The sequence below is a fragment of the Idiotropiscis lumnitzeri genome, chromosome 7 (assembly GCF_059441095.1).
Source record: "Idiotropiscis lumnitzeri isolate Australia: NSW breed Sydney's pygmy pipehorse chromosome 7, RoL_Ilum_1.0, whole genome shotgun sequence".
NCBI classification, from domain to species: Eukaryota; Metazoa; Chordata; class Actinopteri; order Syngnathiformes; family Syngnathidae; genus Idiotropiscis; species Idiotropiscis lumnitzeri.
Genome location: NC_142397.1, coordinates 1,684,635 through 1,706,362, shown reverse-complemented (window position 1 = coordinate 1,706,362; position 21,728 = coordinate 1,684,635). Strand labels below are relative to the sequence as shown.

Below are 21,728 nucleotides of genomic sequence, written 5' to 3'. Positions count from 1 at the left end.
ATGTCGCTGATTACAGGAGAAATGAAGGGAATGCACACGGTAATTGCAGCATTTGAAATATGTTTGTCTTGCTTCCTGAAATCACGATTGCGTGGGGAGGTTGATATCTGCCGGCATCAAAAATGTCACGACATCACCGACACGTACTTTTTAGGTCCAATTATTTGAGCCATTTGGACAATTGAGTGTTGCCGTAGCAACCTGATGAGTAATTTGGTAGACACAAAAATAAATAAATGAAAAATAAAAAGTCGCTCATGGATAGTGGGCAGCGCATGCAACAGTGTTTTGAATTCAGTGTTGAGTTTCACGTGATGTCACGGCACACGCAAGCCAGATGCGTCTTTTCCCTTCCCAAGCGCACCGTGGCGAGCTTAACCGACTCGTCCGACGAGCTCCACTATTGGCGTCGGCGCGTGTCTTCCATCTGAAACGGTTCTACTGGCCCAAACTGCTGGGCGTCGTCTGCTCGCCAATATGCCGCCACAAAGAACAAAGCCCATGTGTTCCAGTCTGGTTATGAAATGCACGCTTGCATCGCCGCCATGACAAATTGGAGGAGGCCGCCACCAAAGACGTGGCAATGAACACAATGAAATGAACGGCGGCGGCGGCGGCCATGGGCAGAGTTGTTGTTTCCATGACAATGGCACTGAGCACCTTGGAGAGGCTACTTCACCGGTGGCAATGTGTGTGCGGCGAGTGGGGTTGAGCAGAGGGGGGCCAGGGGGGGGGGGGGCGGGGGGGGATGAGTGGGATAAGGGTGCTGTGGGAGGAGAGAGTGTTGAATAAAATACGACAGCGGCCGCGTGAAGATTAGGTTATCTGAGGGAAGCCAAGCACAAGTAGGAAATAAAGAGATAATAATTTTGCCAAACATGGGCGATAACTGTCAGGAGGAAGCAGTCACAGAGAGGATTGCGTTCTTTGTTGAAGCACGCCGACGCGCTACTTTCCAGGTTCTGAGCAGCGCGCAAGGAAATCGTTTGCACAGCGGCAGAAGGAAAGGTGGCGCGCGAAGGCAGTTAATGCCCGACTTGGGCTTTTTCATATTTATGGACTTTGAAGGGCTTTTCAAACAAATACGTTTCATCTCCACGTCCATCACCGCAATAAATCAAATAAGATAGAAAGAGTCCATTTCAATATTCCCAAAGTGGGTTTTGAAAGCATTTATGGCACTTTTTAAGGTCTTTAAACACACTTGGGAAAAAAAAGTAAAAACTCATTGAAACACGTAGAATTAAGAGAGAGCAACACTTCAAAAATGTGGAACAGTAATCAGATCTCTGTTTTTACAAACAAACAAACTTTTCACCTCACAATATACAAAATGAAGCGGCGGCCATCGTGACCTGTAGGTGTAAAAAACAGGATTCAAGAGGATGACTTTTCAACAGAAAACAGAAATACTTGCCGTTTTCATTCTGCTTTTTTTTTTTTCAAATTCACAGTTTAGAAAAAAAAATGGAGCGCCGCCATCTCACACAATTTACACTTTTTTAAAAATTTTTTGCTCGAGGGCTCTAGTTGATAACTTTTGCTCATGATTTTGGTTCACCTCGTAGAAACATTTGTTGTTAATTTGTCCTAACTGAATAAACATTTTTAAAGGGTATTTTTTGTACAGTTCTCACTCTGCAACAGACACACACACAAAAAACCCCACAAAAAATTAACTAAAAAAGAGCATTAAAAAAAAAAGAAAAAAAATCGGGCCAACCATAAAACAACAATAATTCAACACCAAATAAAGCTAAATCTCATAAAAAACTCAAACCAATCATAACCTCGGTGGACAACAAGCCATAGAGGTTACGAACAGGCATGAAATACTTCCGATTGTTTGTGGCCTGCAAGTATGTTTCATAGAAATATTTTCAATGCTGCAAGTACACTATTCAGTACTAAATTCCATTGCACTCTCTTATTTATTTATCTAATTTATATATTTGTCTGTATTATTGTTGTATTGCACTGGAGAGGGGAGCCCTCTAATCTCGTTGCACACTTGAGTACAATGACAATAAAGGGATTTCTAAATTCTAAATTCTAAATTCTATGGCTTTACTACCACCTTAGCGACTAGCGTAGTTTGCTAATAGACGACGCGCAAATTCATAATTGCTGCTCGTCATCGAAAGTAAGGTTGAGAACAGCCTTTATGTTTTACTCATCATGTTAAAAATCAATCGAAAGGGGACGTCTTATTGAAAATTGACATTTTAATTAGTGCCAAACAAAAAAAAAAGTTGCTTTGCGCCTTTGATATGGACGTCTGGACGGAGGCCACTTTCGCATCCATTTATGAAAACTTCTTTCCTCCTAAGACGTAATGGAGACATTCAAGGTAAATCCTTGGCATTTCCACTTTCAAGTTGCACCATCTGCGCGCCTGACGTGATCCCGAAAGGGCCCACAAAAGGACAAAAAAAAAAAAAAAGAGAGTTGCGCGAGCGTCTGTCCCTGTCCCTGCAAGCTTGGCAGGACAATGAGCTCCGCATCAAGAGTTGTGACAGGTGCCAGATTGCTTTCCCCCCACAAAGATGGTTTTGGCTGCCTGCATCCGCTCGCCAACATCGGGCGTAATCAGATCATGTAGCAGACTCAGGCAGGGAGCTCGGCGCGCTTTATCGGCGCGGCAGCGACGGCGGGTAGCTTCAAAGAGGCGCGACTCATTAAGTGAAAGGTAAACCTGCACAGCGGCTCCCGTTACCTGAATGTGAACGCGGATTATCCGCCTTTTAGATCTCCAGGCGAGGGTGCAAATGATGCCAGAAGTGTTCATTAATTCTAAAAACAACTTCAGGAAAGCATCCGCTTCTATTCTTATTGTTCTTTTATTTATCCTTCCAAGAGCCGACGTAGAATGATGAACAAGAAAGACGAAGTCACTCTCACACTAAACCAAGGGTGTCCAAATCTGGCTCGCGGGCCAAATTTGGCCCACCGTGTAATTATATTGGGTCCGCGAGGCTATACCAAATGACTCCTATAACATTTGACATTCTATATGATTATAGTAACATTCAACAGATAATGGTCATTTAAAAACGAAACATTGTATTGCATTATTATAAATTAATCTTCAATAATTATTATTTTTTTTAAAATCAGCATTTACCGTATTTTGCAGACGATAAGCCACTACTTTTTGCCTCGATTTTGAACCGTGCGGCTCATACAACGGTGCAGCTTTTTTGTGGATTTTTCCTTCACCACTAGGGGCGCTTTATAGCTCAGAAAATACGCTTAATAAATCTCCATTTTTTTTTGTTTTCTCTTGGGTCTTTTCTGTTTATTGAGCAAAGTTGTTGCCGTGTTAAAAGGCACTCTTTTAACAATCTGTTTATGGACCTTTCATGGGCATTCACAGTACAAAATGTTCTGTACATGCAGTAAACAACTCTTTTTTACATAGAAAACGTCGGCTTATATACGGGTGCGGAAAATACAGTATATTGATTTTAAAAAATCAAATGCTGGCCGGCGGCTTTGTTCAAGTTTTACTTTTCGACCCACTGCGTATTTGAGGTTGACACCCCCTGCACTAAACAATCAAGATCCAAACTTTGACTTGAGTAACGTTGGGCCATCAACCGCATGCTGCTTCACCAAATCTAAAGACAAAAATCTGCTCTGGTCAATTACAAACGACACGAGGACGGTTCACAATCAATTTTACGGTTATCGGTGACTTTCAACTGCAATTACGTTCACTAATGTGGATGAATAACATTTTGACAGGAAATAATTCTCCTGCCGCATCCGTGCGGACATGAATAAAGGGGAAAGCAGGCATGCATTCATCCCCAGAGGGCTTGTGGACTGGCTGCTTGAATCCACTTGAACTTTCCGTGACACCCTCGCGGCGCTAAGTGGCTTTTGCAATGGTGAGATTCAATTGAAGCCCGACGGAGGCTCCCCTGCCCACTGCGCGCTCCGCTAAGATTGCTCAGGTAACGTAAACTCTCGATGACAACGAGGCACTCGGGTTTTTAAAAGCAAGCTGCATCGTATCGATCAAACCGGTGCTCATTTATCACCGTCTCTGGTTTGAATCAGCTTTTAAACCCGCCAAGCACTGACCATAAATCGCCGCTTCTAACGTGTGGAGCAAGTCGGAACTTCGGTTAACTTGGGTTGTGTTGATAGTTTATGGTGAAAGCTGTAAAGTGAAAAAAATGTTACCCCAAAACCTGAAATGAAAAGGCCTTAAAAAAAAAATTGCAGAAAACTCAATTTGACTTTTGTCTTAACTGCGGTCGTCTTTGCTCGTCATCCGTCGCTTATCGATTTATTCAAACAAAGTACGGGCAAGAAACTTTTCAGTCGTGAGTCTTCACTCAATTCTTTATTTGAATAAGTCGGGAGCAATTTTGCCTTCGCCGAGTCTTTTGCTTGTGTCTCGATAAGAACGATTGAGTTTTTATTGAAAACGGGTCGGTACGTTTAAGTGCTTTGGACATCTGGTTGCAAAATGAAGGGGAGAGAATAATAACAGTGTGCAATTCGTACCCATCCAGAACCTCCTGCAAAGACACACACACACACACACACACTCCGTGTATAACAAGTCATAATGATACCTTCCCAACCCGGAGCAGAATTAACTAGCGAGCGGACGATAAATTCCGCAAGTGGTGTCTTGTTCTACGAGCGTTCTGACAGCAGCTAAGCACACATATCCGGATGCAGAGGCGATATCAAAAGAGTAATTCCCTGCGCAAGAAAGGGCAAGTCTGCAGAGGAACTGCTTTAAGGAGCTTGAAAGTGCAGATGGCCCGTCTGCGGCTGGGAGCGCAAACAAGCCTCATTCCAAGGATGGCGGTCCATCCGAGCGGCCCGCTTGTAAACTTTTGCTGCCAAGACAGCAGCTAATGCTTTAGAGGCTGTCGATAACGGCACTGGGCGGAATGTTAGTTTGGAAGACGCAGCAGAAGGTCGACTGAGGCAAACACAGTCAAGGTGAGGAAGGATTTGAGCCATACTGATCGAGACGATGAGCAAAAATCACAATCAGAATGCCCTTTATTGTCAAATTATATATCTAAATATTAGTGACAGACAGATTCCGATATTTGGCATTTTGCCAATTATCGGCATCGGCCACGCCCATTTTTTAACTTTCAAGATGTTTTTTTGGCTCGCTGCAGCACACTTCTGACTCTCTTTGTCTCTCTGCCGTGCTCGTGGCCTCGCTTGCAGAAGCGGATTGTCCCGCCGGTCAGCAGTGGGCTGCCTGTTTGCTTTTTCACCTCGAGTCACACGCACTACGGAAGAGGCTTTTAAAGTAAGTCAAGTTTAGGAGTTTTTATTTTGGAAAAGGTCTGCACCATTTCACCCCTTTGTTCTAGAAATGAATATTGGCTGGTCACAAACATTTGTCTTGCCATGTTTTTGATATTGTTCAGTTTTCTTAAAGAGACAGACAAACGATGGAGCTGTAAAAAAGCGCTTTTTTAAAATGATACACATTAAATAAACATTTATATATTACAAAGACATTTGTGCATACGCGCGATCGTCTCAAATGCGCACCGTATGTACTTTGCGTGACCCTCACGCACACACACAAATGTCACTTCTTGCTAATGACATGATCATCTTTTCTCTTCCCTTTGGCCTTTTTTGTGCCCTTGCGTGCTCTTTGGAGACGCATAGATGGCTCCCTCTTCATGTTTTTCCTTTGACTTGACTTTCTTTGCCTCTCCACTTCACAGTGTCCTTGTGCCTCCTCGGATCGAATATGTGGATTACCCTGAGAGAGCCGTAATGATCCGCGGGGCTCCTTTAATCCCCATCCCAGCCAAATCTGCGCAGTCTACATCGCGCCGAGAGTAAAGTCGGAGGCCTTAAGATATGCAAATGTAGGGAGGAGCGGTTTCAAGTTTTTGGGAAACACAAACGAGGTGCGATCGTGTCGCGTCACAATCAGAGTGCAAACATCCCACGTTTTGTTTTGCGGCGCAGGCGAAGTCGCAAATCAGCCGCCGCGCCGCCCCGATGACAATTATATTCCGAGTGACAGACTCGAGGCGGCGCCGGTTCCCTTTGTTCATTTGCCGCTTTGTTTTCCCGCAGACAACAAATGTGCCACCTTTCACGCCAGAGGAAACTTCCCTGGAAGCCACAAATCTCAGTTGCCGGGCCACGCCGCCAGTGCCAAACAAATCCGATTTTAATTTCAGACTCGCGCTGGGTGAAGGTGTGCTAGTTAGCGGGAAAAAAAACGAGGCGCGAGGAAAGCAAACGCCGCGCCGCTCGTTGGCGTGCGCAAACTTATCAACACGGTAGACTTGCACGCAAATGGTGGCGTTAAGCGAAAGGCAAATATTGGCACTGTTTTTTTTTTTTGCGCTGCCGGCACTTGCGGCATGTCGGCGAGACTGCGAGTTGTGCATAGCAAGTGAGCGCATGCATCCATAAATGCCCTGTGGCTTTTTTCGTTCTCTGAATGGAGCTGCTTCACGTTTCCAAATATTAACACGCTTAGCAATGGACTACAATGGCTTGTCACTGGAGGTGCTACGTGGAGCATTTTTCAAGCTGCGGCACTTTTACAAAAGACTTGCACATACACTGAATGATTGCGCAATCATCGGAGTGCCTCGCATGTCAATCATTAGAGCAGCAGTGACCTAAAGATGTCAAAGAGTAAAACAAAAGTCAGGACGATCTACATTTGCATGATCTGTCTTTGCTCATCGGTTTATTCAAATAAAGTAAGTGCGATTGAGAGATCACTGTCCTGCTGACGATTAATCCAGAGTCTAACATTTTGGATTTGGTGGCCCTGCCAGATATGGTACTGGTCCTGATTTACCGTATATAAAGGGCACCTGCATATAAGCTGTGGCAACTCTTTTTTGAGGAAAAAATACATAAATAAATAAAATAAAATTAGAAAAAAATATATATATATAGATATATTTTTTTTTAGTAATGAGCGCTCACAATGTAAAAGTGTTGACTAAATGCCAAGCGGAAACGACGATCAAGTTTTGTCTTCGCTGCCTTGTGAGTCATTGCTCATCACATAATTAAAACAAAGTAGTCCTTACTTCGCGGCGATCGCCCTTCCAACCTTACAAGCAAGACAAAAGAGAAGTCTATTGGCCTTACTTTGATTGAGCGCGAAGAAGACAAAAGTCAATTGCTCCTCACTTTGTTTTAATGAACCAACAGGGAGAGTTGCAAGACACGAGAGACAAAAGTTCTTTTGTTTTTCATCCAACCATGCAAAGTTGGATGCAGGAACACGCGGCTGCACGTACTCAGAGAGGAACAATCGAAAAAAATAAATGAAAAGTCAAAAAAATAGCATGTTGAAATGGTGATGCATGGGTTCAAAATGACAATTGGGGAACCTTTACAATTGACATCAATCGTGACAGACGTAGCAAAAAGTGAAATTTTGCTGCATGCTTTGAATGAAGTTGTGGGGCAAACGTAACAGCGAGCACACTGAAAAAAATGCTCTGTTTAATTGATTCAGTTTGATTTCGTCAAGTGGTTGCGTGCAATAAAATCATCCGGATCTAGATCATTGTTTTAAGAAGACTATCTACTTAAAAAAATGCTGTAGAATTCAGACGATTTGATTTTGTGCACCCACTTGATGAGACAAATTTAGCAGTACAAAAGGAATTCTTACAGTAAATATTTGTATCAAAAACACTTCCCCAAACTTCAAAAAGGACGTACCAAAATGCCAAAAGATGGTGCCAAATATATATATATATATATATATATTTTTTTTTTTTTATATTAGACGTGGCTTTGGCTTGAGCACAAAAACAGCAAATAGGTGAGCAGCAAATAATGGAGAATAGGTTCCCCCCCTCAAAAAAAATCATCTGTGACCAAATGTATATGCAAAAATAAATAAATAAAACTAACCACGTGTGCGTTCACTGAGCGTGACTGGACGCAACTTCTTGTGTCGCCTGACAAGAGCCATCAGGACCGTCGTAAAACCTTTCTAGTAAAATGTTAAACCTCTACCTCCGTGTCTGGCAAAATAAGCTTGTACCTCTTAAAAGCAGCATAAGGGAGCCTTACTGTACTAATTGTCCAAATTTCATTTAATTAGCAAACTACGGTTTATTTCCAACAAAGGGCCAATGCGAGCGGAACGAAATGTGTGCTCGAGTGTCTCTGGAGTGCCTCCTCACCCATCAAGTGTGAAATTACGCAACCCGGTCCATCTTTTGCGAGCGTGCCAGAAAATGTGTCTGTGAGCGAGGTTTTTGCCACATGCACACGATCCGTTACTCTTAATTGACGAGAGTCATTCGCCCGGTGATGAAGTGCCGCTCCCATGAGTGAAAATACACCAGATGATTTGACTCTTTACGGGCGCCTCTTTTCTCAACATTCCGGGCTGCCACCGCACGACGAACAGCCGCTTACCTCGTTGCAACCCCCTTGCCTCGGCTGGCTCCTGATTGTCACGGTAACGAAAGCCTTACTCATCCTCGGCCCTGCGGTAGAGAGCTGTGAAGTGACGAGTGGTGACGTTGCACAAAAAGGCACGTTCGGTTCCCACGACACTTATTGGATTTTCTTTGATTGTTTTGTTTAGGTAGCCAAGACGTTTTTCATACAAATATCTGAAGAGCCATTTAGACAAAAAGAGAGCTGTGCCGCCGAGCGGACTCCACACAAGAACAACCATCCATGCTCACACTCATACCTAGGGACAATTTAGAGTGTCCAATCAACCTGCCGTGCATGTTTTTGGAATGTGGGAGGAAACCGGATACCCGGAGAAAAGCCACGCAGGCACGGGGAGAACATGCAAACTCAACACAGGAAGGCTGGAGCCGGAATAAAAGCCACAACGTCTGCGCTGTGAGGCCATCGTGCGAACCAGTCGTCCACCATGCCGCACTGTGCCAGAAACCCTTGCGCAAATTTGAATGCAGTTAGCGTCGTTGCCACTAGTCGACCAAACGATGATGTCATCACAGATTTTTCACTTCAAAGTTGTCGGCGCCTGTTATTTCAACTAATTAGTTCCTTGTATAGCTTCGAGCGTGCTTGAAATAAGATCAATGGCAAAAATCAAAATAAAGAATACAATAAAAACTTTTAAAACTGAGGCAAAAATCGTCCAATTTTTCTCCAGTGAGGGAAAATGTTTGAATGTCGTTATCTTTGTCTCGTGTTGTAATGTGCGAGTCAATACGGGCCAATTAAATTAGCAGTGACGTGTCGGCCGCAAACAACCTTGGCGCCAAGGCTCCCGTCGTTCACTTCCAAGCGTCACAAATCAGCACGATCAAAGCTCCATTCAGAAGCGGAATCAACAAAAAAAAGGACATTTCCAAGCCACGATGCCAAAGAAATCAAATGAATTGCAGCTTCATTCATCACAGGTAGCAAAATGGCTAAAAGTATGCGGGCGATGCTTCTGTCGATACGATCTTACACTTTCATTTTCTTCCCTAAAAAAAAAAAGTCCCAAACTAATAGCGACCCCGGTGGAGTTTTTAATTCCATTAAGTGTTTGTGCTGTTTTTTAAGCGCCATAAAAGAAAAGAAGGGGACAAACAAAACAATAAATAACGACAAGAAAAAAAAAATGACTGATGTCTCCGATGTGTTACGTCGACACACTCGGCCAAGTTGAAATTGAGCCGTTAAAAAGCCGCCAGCGGCTGTCCTGAGAGGCCACAACGGCGCTCAGGTTGCACCCGACGTGGCATTCCCGTCACGTCGCCTCCCTCCTCCTCGCGACTTAAGTAGGTCAAACAAATCCACTCCGAGCTGGACTTCCATGAGAACCTGTTCCGCCGTCTGAAGCCTGTTGGCTAGCCAGACGGCGGCTTTGTGCCGCAGGTAGCGACTTGAATGCAAGCCAGCAAAGCCGCAGTGAGAAGACGGAGTTTGTGCCGATCACGACTTTCTGGCAACTCGCATTGACGGCGCAGCGCCAACTTTGCTTTTGCATCATCACGCCGATTATCTGGCTTTCGCGGGCTCGCTTTTGGATGATGGCGATAGCATCTGATTGCAATCAGGAGCTGCGGAATTGCAATCAAAGGGAAAAAATGATGGCCGTTACACTTTTTGCTACTTTTTATTGAAATGTGTGTACGGATATATTTTCCACTTTAGTCTGAAAATAAACATCAAATATTAATTGGATTTTTTGTTTTGGGGTGAGCGGCCATTACGGAACTCCACTATCTTTAATTGAAAAAAATTCTCCCCATAAAAAAAAAAAAAAAAATAGATTAGGATTGATTAGACCCGAGATGACTCAGAGATTGGCAGCCACATTATTTGACGTTATTTGTGACAAAAAAAAAAGTCAGCGTCCCGGAAATGACTGAAAATATGAAACAGTATGTGAAAATGTTAACCCTTTGTTGGTGAATTGGCTTTTTTTGCTGCATTCTTCGAATGGGAAAAAGTAGCGCCACCTGTTGGACAAATATGAAGTTGCACTGGTCCAATTTGAAACGTCAGCTTAAAGCACTATATTAGTTTATGTTCAACTTTATTTTGGGTTCATTTCAATCTAACGTTTATTTACTCGTTACGTCTAAAAGTGTCGTTTGCTGTGTAGCTTTGCTAATTTACGGAGCATACATCACAGATTTTTTGGAAAGTGAATATCTGCTGGCGTGCTTGACCTACTGTATATTCATTCCAGGCCGACAAAATGTCCGTGACGCCTGCTACATTCAGCTATCAAGGAAACGGAACTAAATTGACAACACCTCGCCATATTTCAAGCACAAATGCTAAAAAAAAATTTAAATAAATAAAAAAGCACCTCTGATGCAATGAGCGCCACCATCAAGACTATTCGTATTTGCAACATCAAAAACCAAAACCGTGAGGCGAGCTCTTCTCCTTGACTGTGAACACACACACACACACACCCCAGCATCAATGGCAGCACACTTCAGAAGCAAAGCACCCTCACAGAGGAAAAAAAAAGAAAAAAGAAAATCGGTGGATGTTTTGCTGCATAAAGGCAAAACTAATCGTGCAATCCGGTGGACAAATGGAAAAATGTAATGTGAATTTCTGCGAAGTGTAGAGGTCACCCAAAAAGTGATTTTGATTGTCGATATGAATAAACAAAACCAGAAATATGTCGCCTAATATACGATCCCAAGACACGTCGGCAGCAATTTGATTTCATACAGATTTACTCTTAATAGTATATTGCCATTTGAAGAAAAAATAATCCAATAAAATAAAATAAGATCTATGTTTTCAATTCCAGCTGGAAGAATAGAATTAAAAAAATTGAAAAAGCACAAACGGGCGAATTTGTGATTCCCGAACTGCGACGATGCGGACGTCCACTCGATTTGTCGCCTACACGAAACGCTTTGTAATTGCCTCTCAATGCCACCAAATGGCGGTAAAGCCGTTTTCTATATTAGACAAAGCTGCGGCCTGACGAAATTAAGCTCCTCCTTTCAGTTCAACTTAGTCTTGGCAACAAGATGCCACCAGAGGGCACCAAAGCAGCTTCGGCCTGCTTAAAAAAAAAACTAACAAAAAAACGGAGTTTCTTAGCAAATAACACAATTATATCACTTTCACTGTAGTCCAAATGAAAATCTTGGCAGAAAGGGGATGGCATTAAATGATGACAGTGCTAAACTTCAAAGAAAAATGCTAATATGGCTGAAGCAGGCAATGCTGATGCAATACAAAATTCAAAGAAGCTCAAGCAGCCAGCACGCTTTTCTCTTTCGGTGGAAGAACATTCTTTTTTTTTTTTGAGGTCTTACCGTCGTCCATGTCGGGTACGATGGTGATGCTGGCGCTGTGGAAGCGGGCGCCCAGGCGGCCCCCCATGGGCATGCTGAGGGTGACGTTGAAGCTCTCCTCGGCCTCGTAGAGCGAGTCGTCGATGATCATCACGCGGCACGACTTCTCCACCTCGCCCTTGTCGAAGCGCAGCACGCTGCGGTGGTCTTCCGGCCGCGAGATGTAGTCCGAGTAGGACAGCACGCTGGTGGGCACCGTGCCAGCGGCCGACACTAGGGCCAGCGAAAACACGGTAATTACCGGTAATGATCGGCTCGGTTCACACTTTGACCTTGGAGGAGTCAATAGATTCCACTTTGATTTTTGCCCAAACACGTCATTATCAAGTCAAGTTCATTTCACAAATTTGCAATGAAATGGTTCGGAATGCATTTAATAACGGTCTGATTTTCTTTTTTTGCCCGTTTCTAACACTTTTCGATAATACAATTTGCCCCAGGTCAAATTCCTCCAGGAACATTATTCATACATTCGCAGCTCGGTTTTAGATGGTCCAGTGAATTTGACTTCATCTCCAAAATATACATTTCATTTTTGGCTCATTATTACGTTTTCAAGTTTAAAGGGTACGTCAACCCAAAAATTTCCTTTTCAAAAATATGTTCTCTAAAGGCCCGATAGTCAAAACACGACATTGTGATCAATATTTTCTTTTGGGAGTTAAGCGGTAAAATCCAGGGGGCGGCCATTTTGACACTCGCTGTCGACTGAAAGTGACATCACAGTTGCTCAAGCCAATCATGTCTCAGCTTCACTAAGCAGGTGAGCCGTGATTGGTCGTTACCTGAGCAACTGCGATGTCATTTTCAGTCAACAGAGAGTGGCAAATAAAATTTGTTTTTGCTCAAGTTTAAACTTCCTGCCATGTTGCGGGTCATTTCATGGATACACGTACAAAAATCTTCTGCTTAATAATGAAAATGGTTCATTTCACATCTTGCTTAGTACTGGAGTTATAAATGAGATTTCTTTTCTCTTTTTTTTTCATTTCTTCTTTCTTTACTTTGAGGTAATTAAATAAGCGCCGGGTCAAATTGGACCAGCGTGTTCCCGCATAAGGAATGAACAGAACAGGAGCTTGTTCTGCTCTTTCTTATTTCCTTTTATGTTCTGGCGGGATGTCTGCCTCTATGGCTTTGCTTTTATTTAATGCTCCTCATGTGTCCCGCAACATTGTCACCAGGCCGACTTTGCTGGTTTTATGCCCGAAAACCTTTGGAAGACGTTATTACTCTCGGAAGTTAGCGTGCCAGAGTCTGTTTTAGACAATACAAAGTCCATTGTTACGCAACAATCAGGTCGCGTAACAATGGACGCTAGCTCCCTTTAAATCATTATTTGTATCTGTAAAATTGTCACGTTACAGAAAAAAAACAAGTCAATTACTACTTAAAATGCATTAAACAATAAAAATGTTTATGAAATTTGAATGCTTATTTCTCGAGTTAATAGTGGAGCCAGTTTTCACGAAGGCACTCTTGCAGAAAACGTGTGAAATATTTCTTATAACGAGAAAATAATTTCTCAGAAAAGGCAACTAATATAAAAACAAAAAAAATGAAAGCCAGAAGCACAAATTGTAGCTTGTACGCTATTAAAAAAAAAAAAAAAAGTCCTTTCTTTTACCTTGCTGGGTGAAGCAGACCACCATGAGCTCCTGGCCCACATCGCCGCTGCGCCTCACCGGCACCATCAGCTCGCCGACATCCTCCTCGATGCTGTACGAGCAAGCCGGAATGAACACGGACGACTCTGAAAGGGGGGGGGCGTAAAATGAAGCGTTAGGAAACTCAAGTCGTCCTCACATCCCTTGATATATTTCGTTTGAGCGTGATGAAGTGAAGGAGACGTGCAATGAACTATTAGGGGTGCCAAAAGTCATTTAAATGCAAAACGTGGAGTTCACACACCAACGGAACATTTACTCCCAGCATGAAAGGAAAAAGGCGTCTTCATGATTCAATTTCATTCCCGTTCTAAACTTGCACTTTTAATATGGAGCGGGTAGCGGCGGCACGCCCGCTCATACGGTCGACTGTCTGGACAGCAGTACAACGTTTCAACAGCATTCACGCGGTATTCTTGCCGTGCTAATGGACGCCACGTGCATAGCAGACTTTTTTTTTTTTTAAAGTCTATATCTTAATATTAGATATCAGTGGTCCTCAGTGAGCGGGTTGCGGTATATTAGTGCTGTCAAGTTAAATGTTACAGTTTTTAATTAATTAATCGCAATGAATGAGTTAATTAATCGCAAAGAAAAAAATCCATAATTAATAATAATTAGTCCTATTTTTCAACTACTATTTGATTTAAATACAAGCTTGTAATCTCTCTCTCTCTTTCTCCATAAACCTATAAATAAAAATCAAAAATCATCAAGAAGAGTCGACTTGCATTTCTGACCCATCAAAAAAAATACAAAATAAAAAAAAAAAAGATTTCTTATCCAGTGTCATTTTTGGCTCATTTTAACAGACACTGTTAAAACCAATTGAACCACCCCTTGCTGCTCCTTGGTCGTCAAGGTAACAAAAGCAGTTTTCATGAGACAGGACCGCCCCCTCAAAATAGCTGAGTTCCGCAAGGCTTCTATACAGTAATTGTGAGCAAAAGTGCACACTCAGGTGATGTCATTTCTTTTTCCAGGGGACAGTTTGACAAAAGCTTGTCACAGACATTTTAATTTGAAACCTGGTAAAAAAACAAGCAAAAAAAAAAAGGCTTTATTAAGCACGCCAATCACAACGGCTTTGCTTCCCTTTTGTGTGGGCTTCGGTCGTCATTGTGCACATGAACGGGACCTTGACAACACGCAACACCTCCAACAAACAGGAAAAAAAAGCTTTTCTTTTTCTCTTCCTTGAGCTGCCAAAACACATTGAAGAAAATAATAAGATGACACGCAACCCGTGTTGACATGTTGCATGGCGATTGTCCACCAGAGGCCCGGTGAACTGAACATGCTCATTTGCATAAATTGTTGACAGCCAATCCCGCCTTTTCCAGCCGGCGAAGTCCCCGGAGACTTGCTTATCCATATTTATACCTTGCACTTTTCCCCATCTCGGCACTCGTGTTTACCGAAGAACTGTTCACTTGTTGTTGTTGCGCATCGCTCCCAGATTTATTGCACATGCAAAAGCGGCGCCGGTTATCTGAACTTCCTCGTGGCTTTTTTTTTTTCTTTTTTTTTAAATCGAGCCATTCCCCCACATTTCCCGCCTCAAATGTGGCCTGATTATGATTTACATTCTTCTCCACAATGATTTGATTCTTGCGAGGGCATGAGCGGGGTACACATTAGCGCTCCAGACATTTTCTGACTCGACACAACCAGTCACCCGGCAACAACTTCAGCGAGTGTCCTGAGAAAATTTGGTCAATTTCGAGCAGGTCCAACATAAAAAATACGTTTGTTGGCTCTGACCATTTTCAGCGCGGGAAAATCACTCAGGATAATCTTTCGGAGACAAAATCCTTTTGATGCTCAATTTTGGACCGGGACGCGCATTCCCCGTTGAATATGCGCTACTTTCAACGAGCGTTCCCGTGCCCTCGGCCAGCCGGACCAAAGACTTTTCCAAGTTAATCCCCGTTTTTTTGAAAGCTTAACTTAAAGTCCTTGGCCAAAGTCAGGATTCTCCTTGAGATGTCACACACTTTGATGACTTTTCGACTAAGTCCCCGTCCCACACTTTCCATAAAATCCGATTGTTATTTCTTTGGCTTTAGTCATTTTGCGGCATGAAGCCCCCACGGAGAAGCCACACGCACTCTAGTGTGTAATTGCTGCTCACTCCCGAGTGTTTTTTTTTTGCATTCGACCGACGGCGTATATGCTATGATTGCGAGGGCCGAGGTCGTCCCACCTGCACACAATGCATTTGACCTGAAACACTTTGGCGGTAAGTGCTTGAAAATGGCTCTGCCGTTAAACTCCACTTCACCGTGAATATCCTGGGTTACACTCGGAAAGGCAGCCACTTCATTAGGAACAACGCCACAATCTGCGTAAGAACGTTAATGCGGTGGAAAAGACTAGAGACAGACCGATATGCTTTTTTCAGAGCCGATACACCGATATCGATTATTGGTAGTCATGGAGATAACCGATAACCGATATTTGAAGCCGATATTCATTTGTTGAATAAAGGGGTAAAATGGTGTCAAAATTTGGAAAAATAAAAATTCCAAAACTTGACTTCATTGAAATTCCTTTAAGCACTACTTTAGTGATTTACAACATGTTAAAGTTCTTTTTAGATGTTAGAAAACAGACAACTTAAATATGACAAAAAAAATAAAATTTTAAAAAATCCAGTGACTGACCGTCAGCAGGGTCCACGATCTCCACGCTGGCGGCTTCTGGGAATTCAAGGACGGCCATCACAGGCTCGGACAGGACAATCTGGAAGGTCTCGGACACCTCGTACTCGTTATCTGGCAGGATGCGGACCTTCCAGGTGGCGGCGGTCTGACCCGGGTTGAACTGCACCTGCTTCTGAGCTTTGCCGCGGAAATCTTTGTCCTTGAGTGCCGTCCCGTCCTTGGTGCCGATGCCTTTGAGGAAGACACAAACAAAAAGCTGTTATGGTACAGAGAAGCGTGACTTTGTTTGCAACCAAGGAGGGCGTTCCTTTTCGAAATATTCTGTTGTTAATTGTTTTATTACAAGTTTGAGTTCATTGAACCGAGCCGTCACTATGAAACCAGCGTATGTACCCAAATTGTCACTTTTTCGGCGTGTTGCTGGCTACGCTGCCGTTGGAACTGAAAGTAAAGTGGTTCCTCGCCCCACAATATTTGTCATATAAAATCGCCACTGGCTTCTCAACAGCTGAACTAGTCATAAAAAAAAAATAAAAAAAAAGACTGATCAATAAAAGCCGTCCAAGTCCCAGCGCCTCCATTGGTCCAAAGTTGCTCCGTTATCTCCTCATCTTCAGTCCCAAGTTGCGTGTCTCAGATGGTTATGGTCGAGCTGAAGCCAATTATCCATCTCCTCCGTCCGGAGCTCGTGTTTGACCTTCAGCGTGCGAGCCGTTTTCACTGTCGCTGTGACGCTGGCGGCGAGAGCGGCGGGGCCGGTAAAATGTCACACGCCGACTTCATTGTCTCTTGGAAGTGACCGCGCAACATGTAACGGGGCTTTGGCAGTAAACATGGCGATTATCACGGCTGCCAGAAACGCGCACAAATAAAGCAACCAAACCAAACTAAACTAAAGCTTGAACTTTACTGGTCGACTTCCTGCTGGTTTTTGGGCTGCGGTCGTGAGACATTTTTGTGCATGGCGTCATGATTGCCCGATTCAATAAAACTCATTTCTAAGTTGATAAGAGGCACGAGTGATCACCTTTTTGGTCCATGTTATTTTATTTCTTTGTTTATTTGATGCGGCGCGTTGGACGACTGGCTAGCAGGGGTGGGCAAACTTTTGGATTGGCGGGCCACAATGGGTTCTAAAATTTGACAGAGGGAGCTGATGGATTGGATTGTTTTGGTCACCTCACCTCATCGGAGAAAATAAATACATTTAATTTGAAATGAAAGTGAACAAAAGCATTTCAACAATATAAATATATATTTATATGATCAAATAAAACATTAACAAGGTTTATTCATTTCATTCATCAAGTTCGGCGGGCCGGTTTAAAACGTTTAACGGACCGCTTGTGGCCCCCGGGCCGTAGTTTGCCCACGCCTGGGTAAGCACGATGGCCTCACAGTGCAGAGGTCGTGGGTTCGATTCCGGCTCTGGCTTTCCTGTGTGGAGTTTTCATGTTCTCTCTGTGCCCGCGTGACTTTTCTGCGGGTGCTCCGCTTTCCTCCCACATTCCAAAAACATGCATGATAAATTTGCGACTGAATTTTAGTCGCCTAAGAGCAATCTTAACAATACCAAAAGTCATTTTTAAGAGGGCCATTGGGGCTCAGGCCTCCAAAAAAAATTGTCAGCAGGAGGAAAATGTTAAATAATTCCACTTGTAGAAGAAAGATGCTCAGGCTGCTCACAGGAAATGCATACGTTTGACTTTATTTTTTTTTTCGGGGACTAACTGATTTATTCACCTGCTCTTTGAAATGAAAGCAAGGACTTTGATGTGTAAGTAGAGACAGGAGAGAAAGAGGCTCCCGCTCAGCCAAACTGAGATAAGATGGTCCATCTTAGCATCCCCCTCAGGGTGGGGGGGGGATAACTTGGCAAGGAGAATCGACTCATCCGAAAACTTTAGCACGCTTCCTGCATGGCGGCGGTGACTCAGACGCTCGCTGCACTCTAATGGCGGGCTGGCTGGCTGGCGGCCCGCCTGACAAAACATCACGACGAGAGACGCCACTTCATTTCAGCGAGGCAGCCTAATTAGCGCGGCTGCTGATAGCCATTCACGTGAAATAATTCAAGTCATTATTGTCCGAGGCAGCGTGTTTGTTTGTACAAGCGGTAAAAGCAAGTTGAAACTAAAAAAAAAATGTTTGATCATTTCGTCGGGTCTGCGAATGTTTGACCTTTTGTTTGAAAAATGTCTTCTTTTCAATACGGTGAATCACCCTCTTGGGTAATGTAAGGCTGCGCTCAATCTCGTGAGCAATGTACAACATAAAAGCTTGTATGGTTGTTGAGGGGCTTGTAAGGACAAAATTGTTCGGACTTATCCGATTTCAACGTTTGCGATCTTTCCATCACCGGACGGCAGCTTTATTGTTCTCACTTGCGCCCGTTCGCTTTTCATTGATCTGACGAGAGCCGCAGACCACAAAGGGCTCGTATGCCATATGGAGAGCAAAAGTATGATGTGAAAATGGAAAAAACAAAAAAAATGGTTGGCTCGCTGCTGCTGTGACAGCGGAAGATCGTGCTTCCGGGACAACTTTCGACAAGGGGGATTGTCGTTCATTTGTGAAGTCTGCGGCAAGACCAAAGCCAATTTTGACTTGATGTTCTCGTTACAAGGAAAAGGAGAGTTTAAGTTTTATAGACCTAAAATGTTTCTCTGAGGGACTCCACTCAAAATTGTGCCTGACTGATTGTTTGATTTTGGATGGGCGCGGTACAAAGTCTGGTAATGAAATACACTATATCGTATACTCAAGCTAAAGTATTGAAATCTGCCCGGCAACACGAGCTTGCTGAATTCTGATTGGATAAAAACTCTCACCTAATGATAGGACATCAATGTGAAGAATATGATCATGATTTCTTGATGATGTAAAGCCAGCAAAGAAGACCTTGACCGCCCACCACTTCTTTATATGGACAATATATGGACAGGTATTTGGACAAATGTCCAGGTAGCAAAGGCGAGGAGAGTGACCCAAAAGCATTTCCCTGTGAAGGGCGCCACTCCAAATTGTGTCAAACTGATTGTTGCTTTCAAAGGATGTCGGGAAAATCTTGTTTGTGACATGAACTACACACAAATGTATTTATTTATTTTTTATTTCACCAAGTGGACAAGGAAAGTTAAAACTTGTGTCAAAAAGTAGTGGACTCACAGCATTTCCCTGAGGAACTCCACTCAAAATTGTGTCTGGATTATTGGAGGGATATTGTGCAAAATCCAGTTTGTGATAAACGCAAACATGGACAAAAGTATGGAGACACAAGGAAGTGGAAGTGAAACGGCAACGTTCCCCACTGACAAGCTGTGACAGATTGCACGCTAAAGCAAAAAGTTCCAAGAAAATGTTGGCGCGTGTCCAAGATAATTTCTCTCATCCTAAAAAGTGTTTGATGGGTTTGTTCTGCCACACCAACGTTAACAAACCGAGCATGTCTTTACGGACCAAATTGAAATTGTCCAAGCTGTCTATCGATAGATAAGAAAAATCAATTAAGATTCTCCAGCAAGTTGTTTCGTCTAACCTCCGACTGATTAAGGAAATGATGAGAAGAAACGTCTCAATATTTTAGTCAATTTAGTGCATTTTGATGCATTCGGGAGCCTCGCCGCATTTTCAATACAGAAAGCCCGCTGAGTTCAAAGTGGAATTTCTTTCATTTATAGCGCAAGCATTAATAAAACAGCGAGCCATGCTCCGGATAATCAAAACAATTTGAGTTTCCGCCCACGTTCTTTAAATACACATCCTTGTTTAGCTTTCATTTGTGAGCCGATCACACGGGAATCATCACGCCGTCTTTTCACTTGTAACGTTCCTTTTCATTTTTTTCCCCTCATAAGTAATTAGAAGTGAGCTTTTTCAATTTCACACCTCGTCCCCGTATTGGCACCTCACTGTCAGCTGTAATCTCCTGACACGTTTTTTTTTGATGATCCACGCAGACAGTTGCTTTTGTATTTCAAACGGCGACGGAATTGTGGGGTGAGGCGCCTGCCGAGCTGAACAAAGGTCAGAAATTTGCATAGTGCCGCCAGAGCCGTTGCATTCGTGTGAAGTCATGAAGAAGGTTGTTAATGATGCCACGGCAGCTCAACGTTAACATCAAATCATTTTAATGATGGCATCACTTTAGAGACACTTCATGGTGACGCCAAAAAGAAAAAGAAAACAGCGGTGCGTATGGTAAACGTCGAACAGTAAACGCGTCTCCAATCGTCTCCGGCATCTTATTATTTGTTTCGCTGAATTGCTCGGCGCGTCTTTCAGAGCGGGTGACCCCTCGCAGCGATGTTCACCGAGCGCGATTGCGCATCCAGAGAGTTAATGGCGCCCCGCCGAGAGAGGTTCGAGGTTGTGTATGTGTTGGAGTTGGACAATATTTGGGGGCTCATAAAAAGCACAAGCAAAAAAATGAAAGGTTATCATATGACGTGTTATTTTCATTTTTCTATACATTTGAATGAACTTGTCAGTACCGCTAATGCGCCATTTCCTTTTTGGGATAAATCTCTCTAATAAAAGGAGACTCGATTCGCATCTTACTATATTTCAAAGTGGAACGATTCCATTCGCTTCAATTTGAATCACTCGCATCTTTTAAATCAATAAAGAATTTACCTGTTTTTTTTATACCTCTAATATATACATATACCGTGTGTGTGTGTGTGTGCCTTGAGAGATTTTCAGGTATGCCAACGGGAAGATGTCTTATCGATTTACTACAATGTGTCTGTTTTGTTTTTTTTTTCAAATTTGCAACTTGAGCTTTTTTAACGAGTAAAATCTGTGCCGAGGCTCACTAGTACTTGTGAAACACGGTTCGATCCCTCGTCGTACGGGCAGACATGTGACTGTACTGGGGTGTGCCTAATGTTCTGGCTCTCGACTTACTAACGAAGGAGGTCTCCCCGAGGTACCCTCGGCGCTTCAGCACCACCTCCAAGAACTTGAGCTCCTCGTCCACCACGTAGTGTCGCCTCTCCAGCGAGATCCAGGCCCAGTTGAGCCGGAATTGCTGGTTCCTCAGTTTGTTGCCGCCTGCGAAACAAAAGAAGACTTGAAAAACACAATCGATTCATGTTTGACGCCACTCGCGCTCATTACGGTCGAGGGTGACTTGCTCGCCAATTATAAAGGCACATATAGACAAAAACATCCGCGCTCACGTTCACCCGGGAGGAGAATTGCGAGTCTTCATTGAACCTTACACGCAAGTTCTTGGGCGGTGGGAGGAAGCCTCCGGTGATAAAGCGCTTCTGAAGAACTACGTTGCGAGCCCTTTGAGTATCCGTGGGAGGTATGAAGGGCGGCCAAGCCTTACATTGGATTCGGAGGATCCAACTGCTTCACTTCTAATTAAGATAAAACAGTGTGGCTTTCCCGTCTGAACTGCTTCCATTCATCTGGGCCTTTTGAAGCCGCTTTCAAAGAGGCACCCTGACGTCCTGCAGTTCTCAGACCAGGTGAAATGTTACATCAACGGTGAGCGAGTTGATAGAAAATAATGGGGGAAGAGGGAAAAAAAATAATAAATCACATTTTTATGTTTTTATGTGTCAAGCTCCGGCAGGCAG

General features: G+C 43.4%; 1 protein-coding gene across 2 annotated transcripts in view; it reads right to left on the bottom strand.

Moving 5' to 3' along the window:
• LOC148333035 (FRAS1-related extracellular matrix protein 2-like) overlaps positions 1-21,728 on the bottom strand; it is a 71,239-nt gene that overhangs the window by 21,593 nt on the left and 27,918 nt on the right. The window contains exons 3-7 of one of the 2 annotated variants that reach the window (XM_088300667.1): positions 21,046-21,192; positions 16,304-16,368; positions 16,138-16,216; positions 13,432-13,557; positions 11,766-12,017 (exon numbers count right to left, since the gene is read on the bottom strand). In XM_088300667.1, coding sequence (XP_088156793.1) covers positions 11,766-12,017; positions 13,432-13,557; positions 16,138-16,216; positions 16,304-16,368; positions 21,046-21,192 — 669 coding nt within the window. Of the gene's footprint in view, positions 1-11,765; positions 12,018-13,431; positions 13,558-16,137; positions 16,369-21,045; positions 21,193-21,728 lie in introns of both variants that reach the window. The other variant, XM_088300666.1, reaches the window with a different exon arrangement.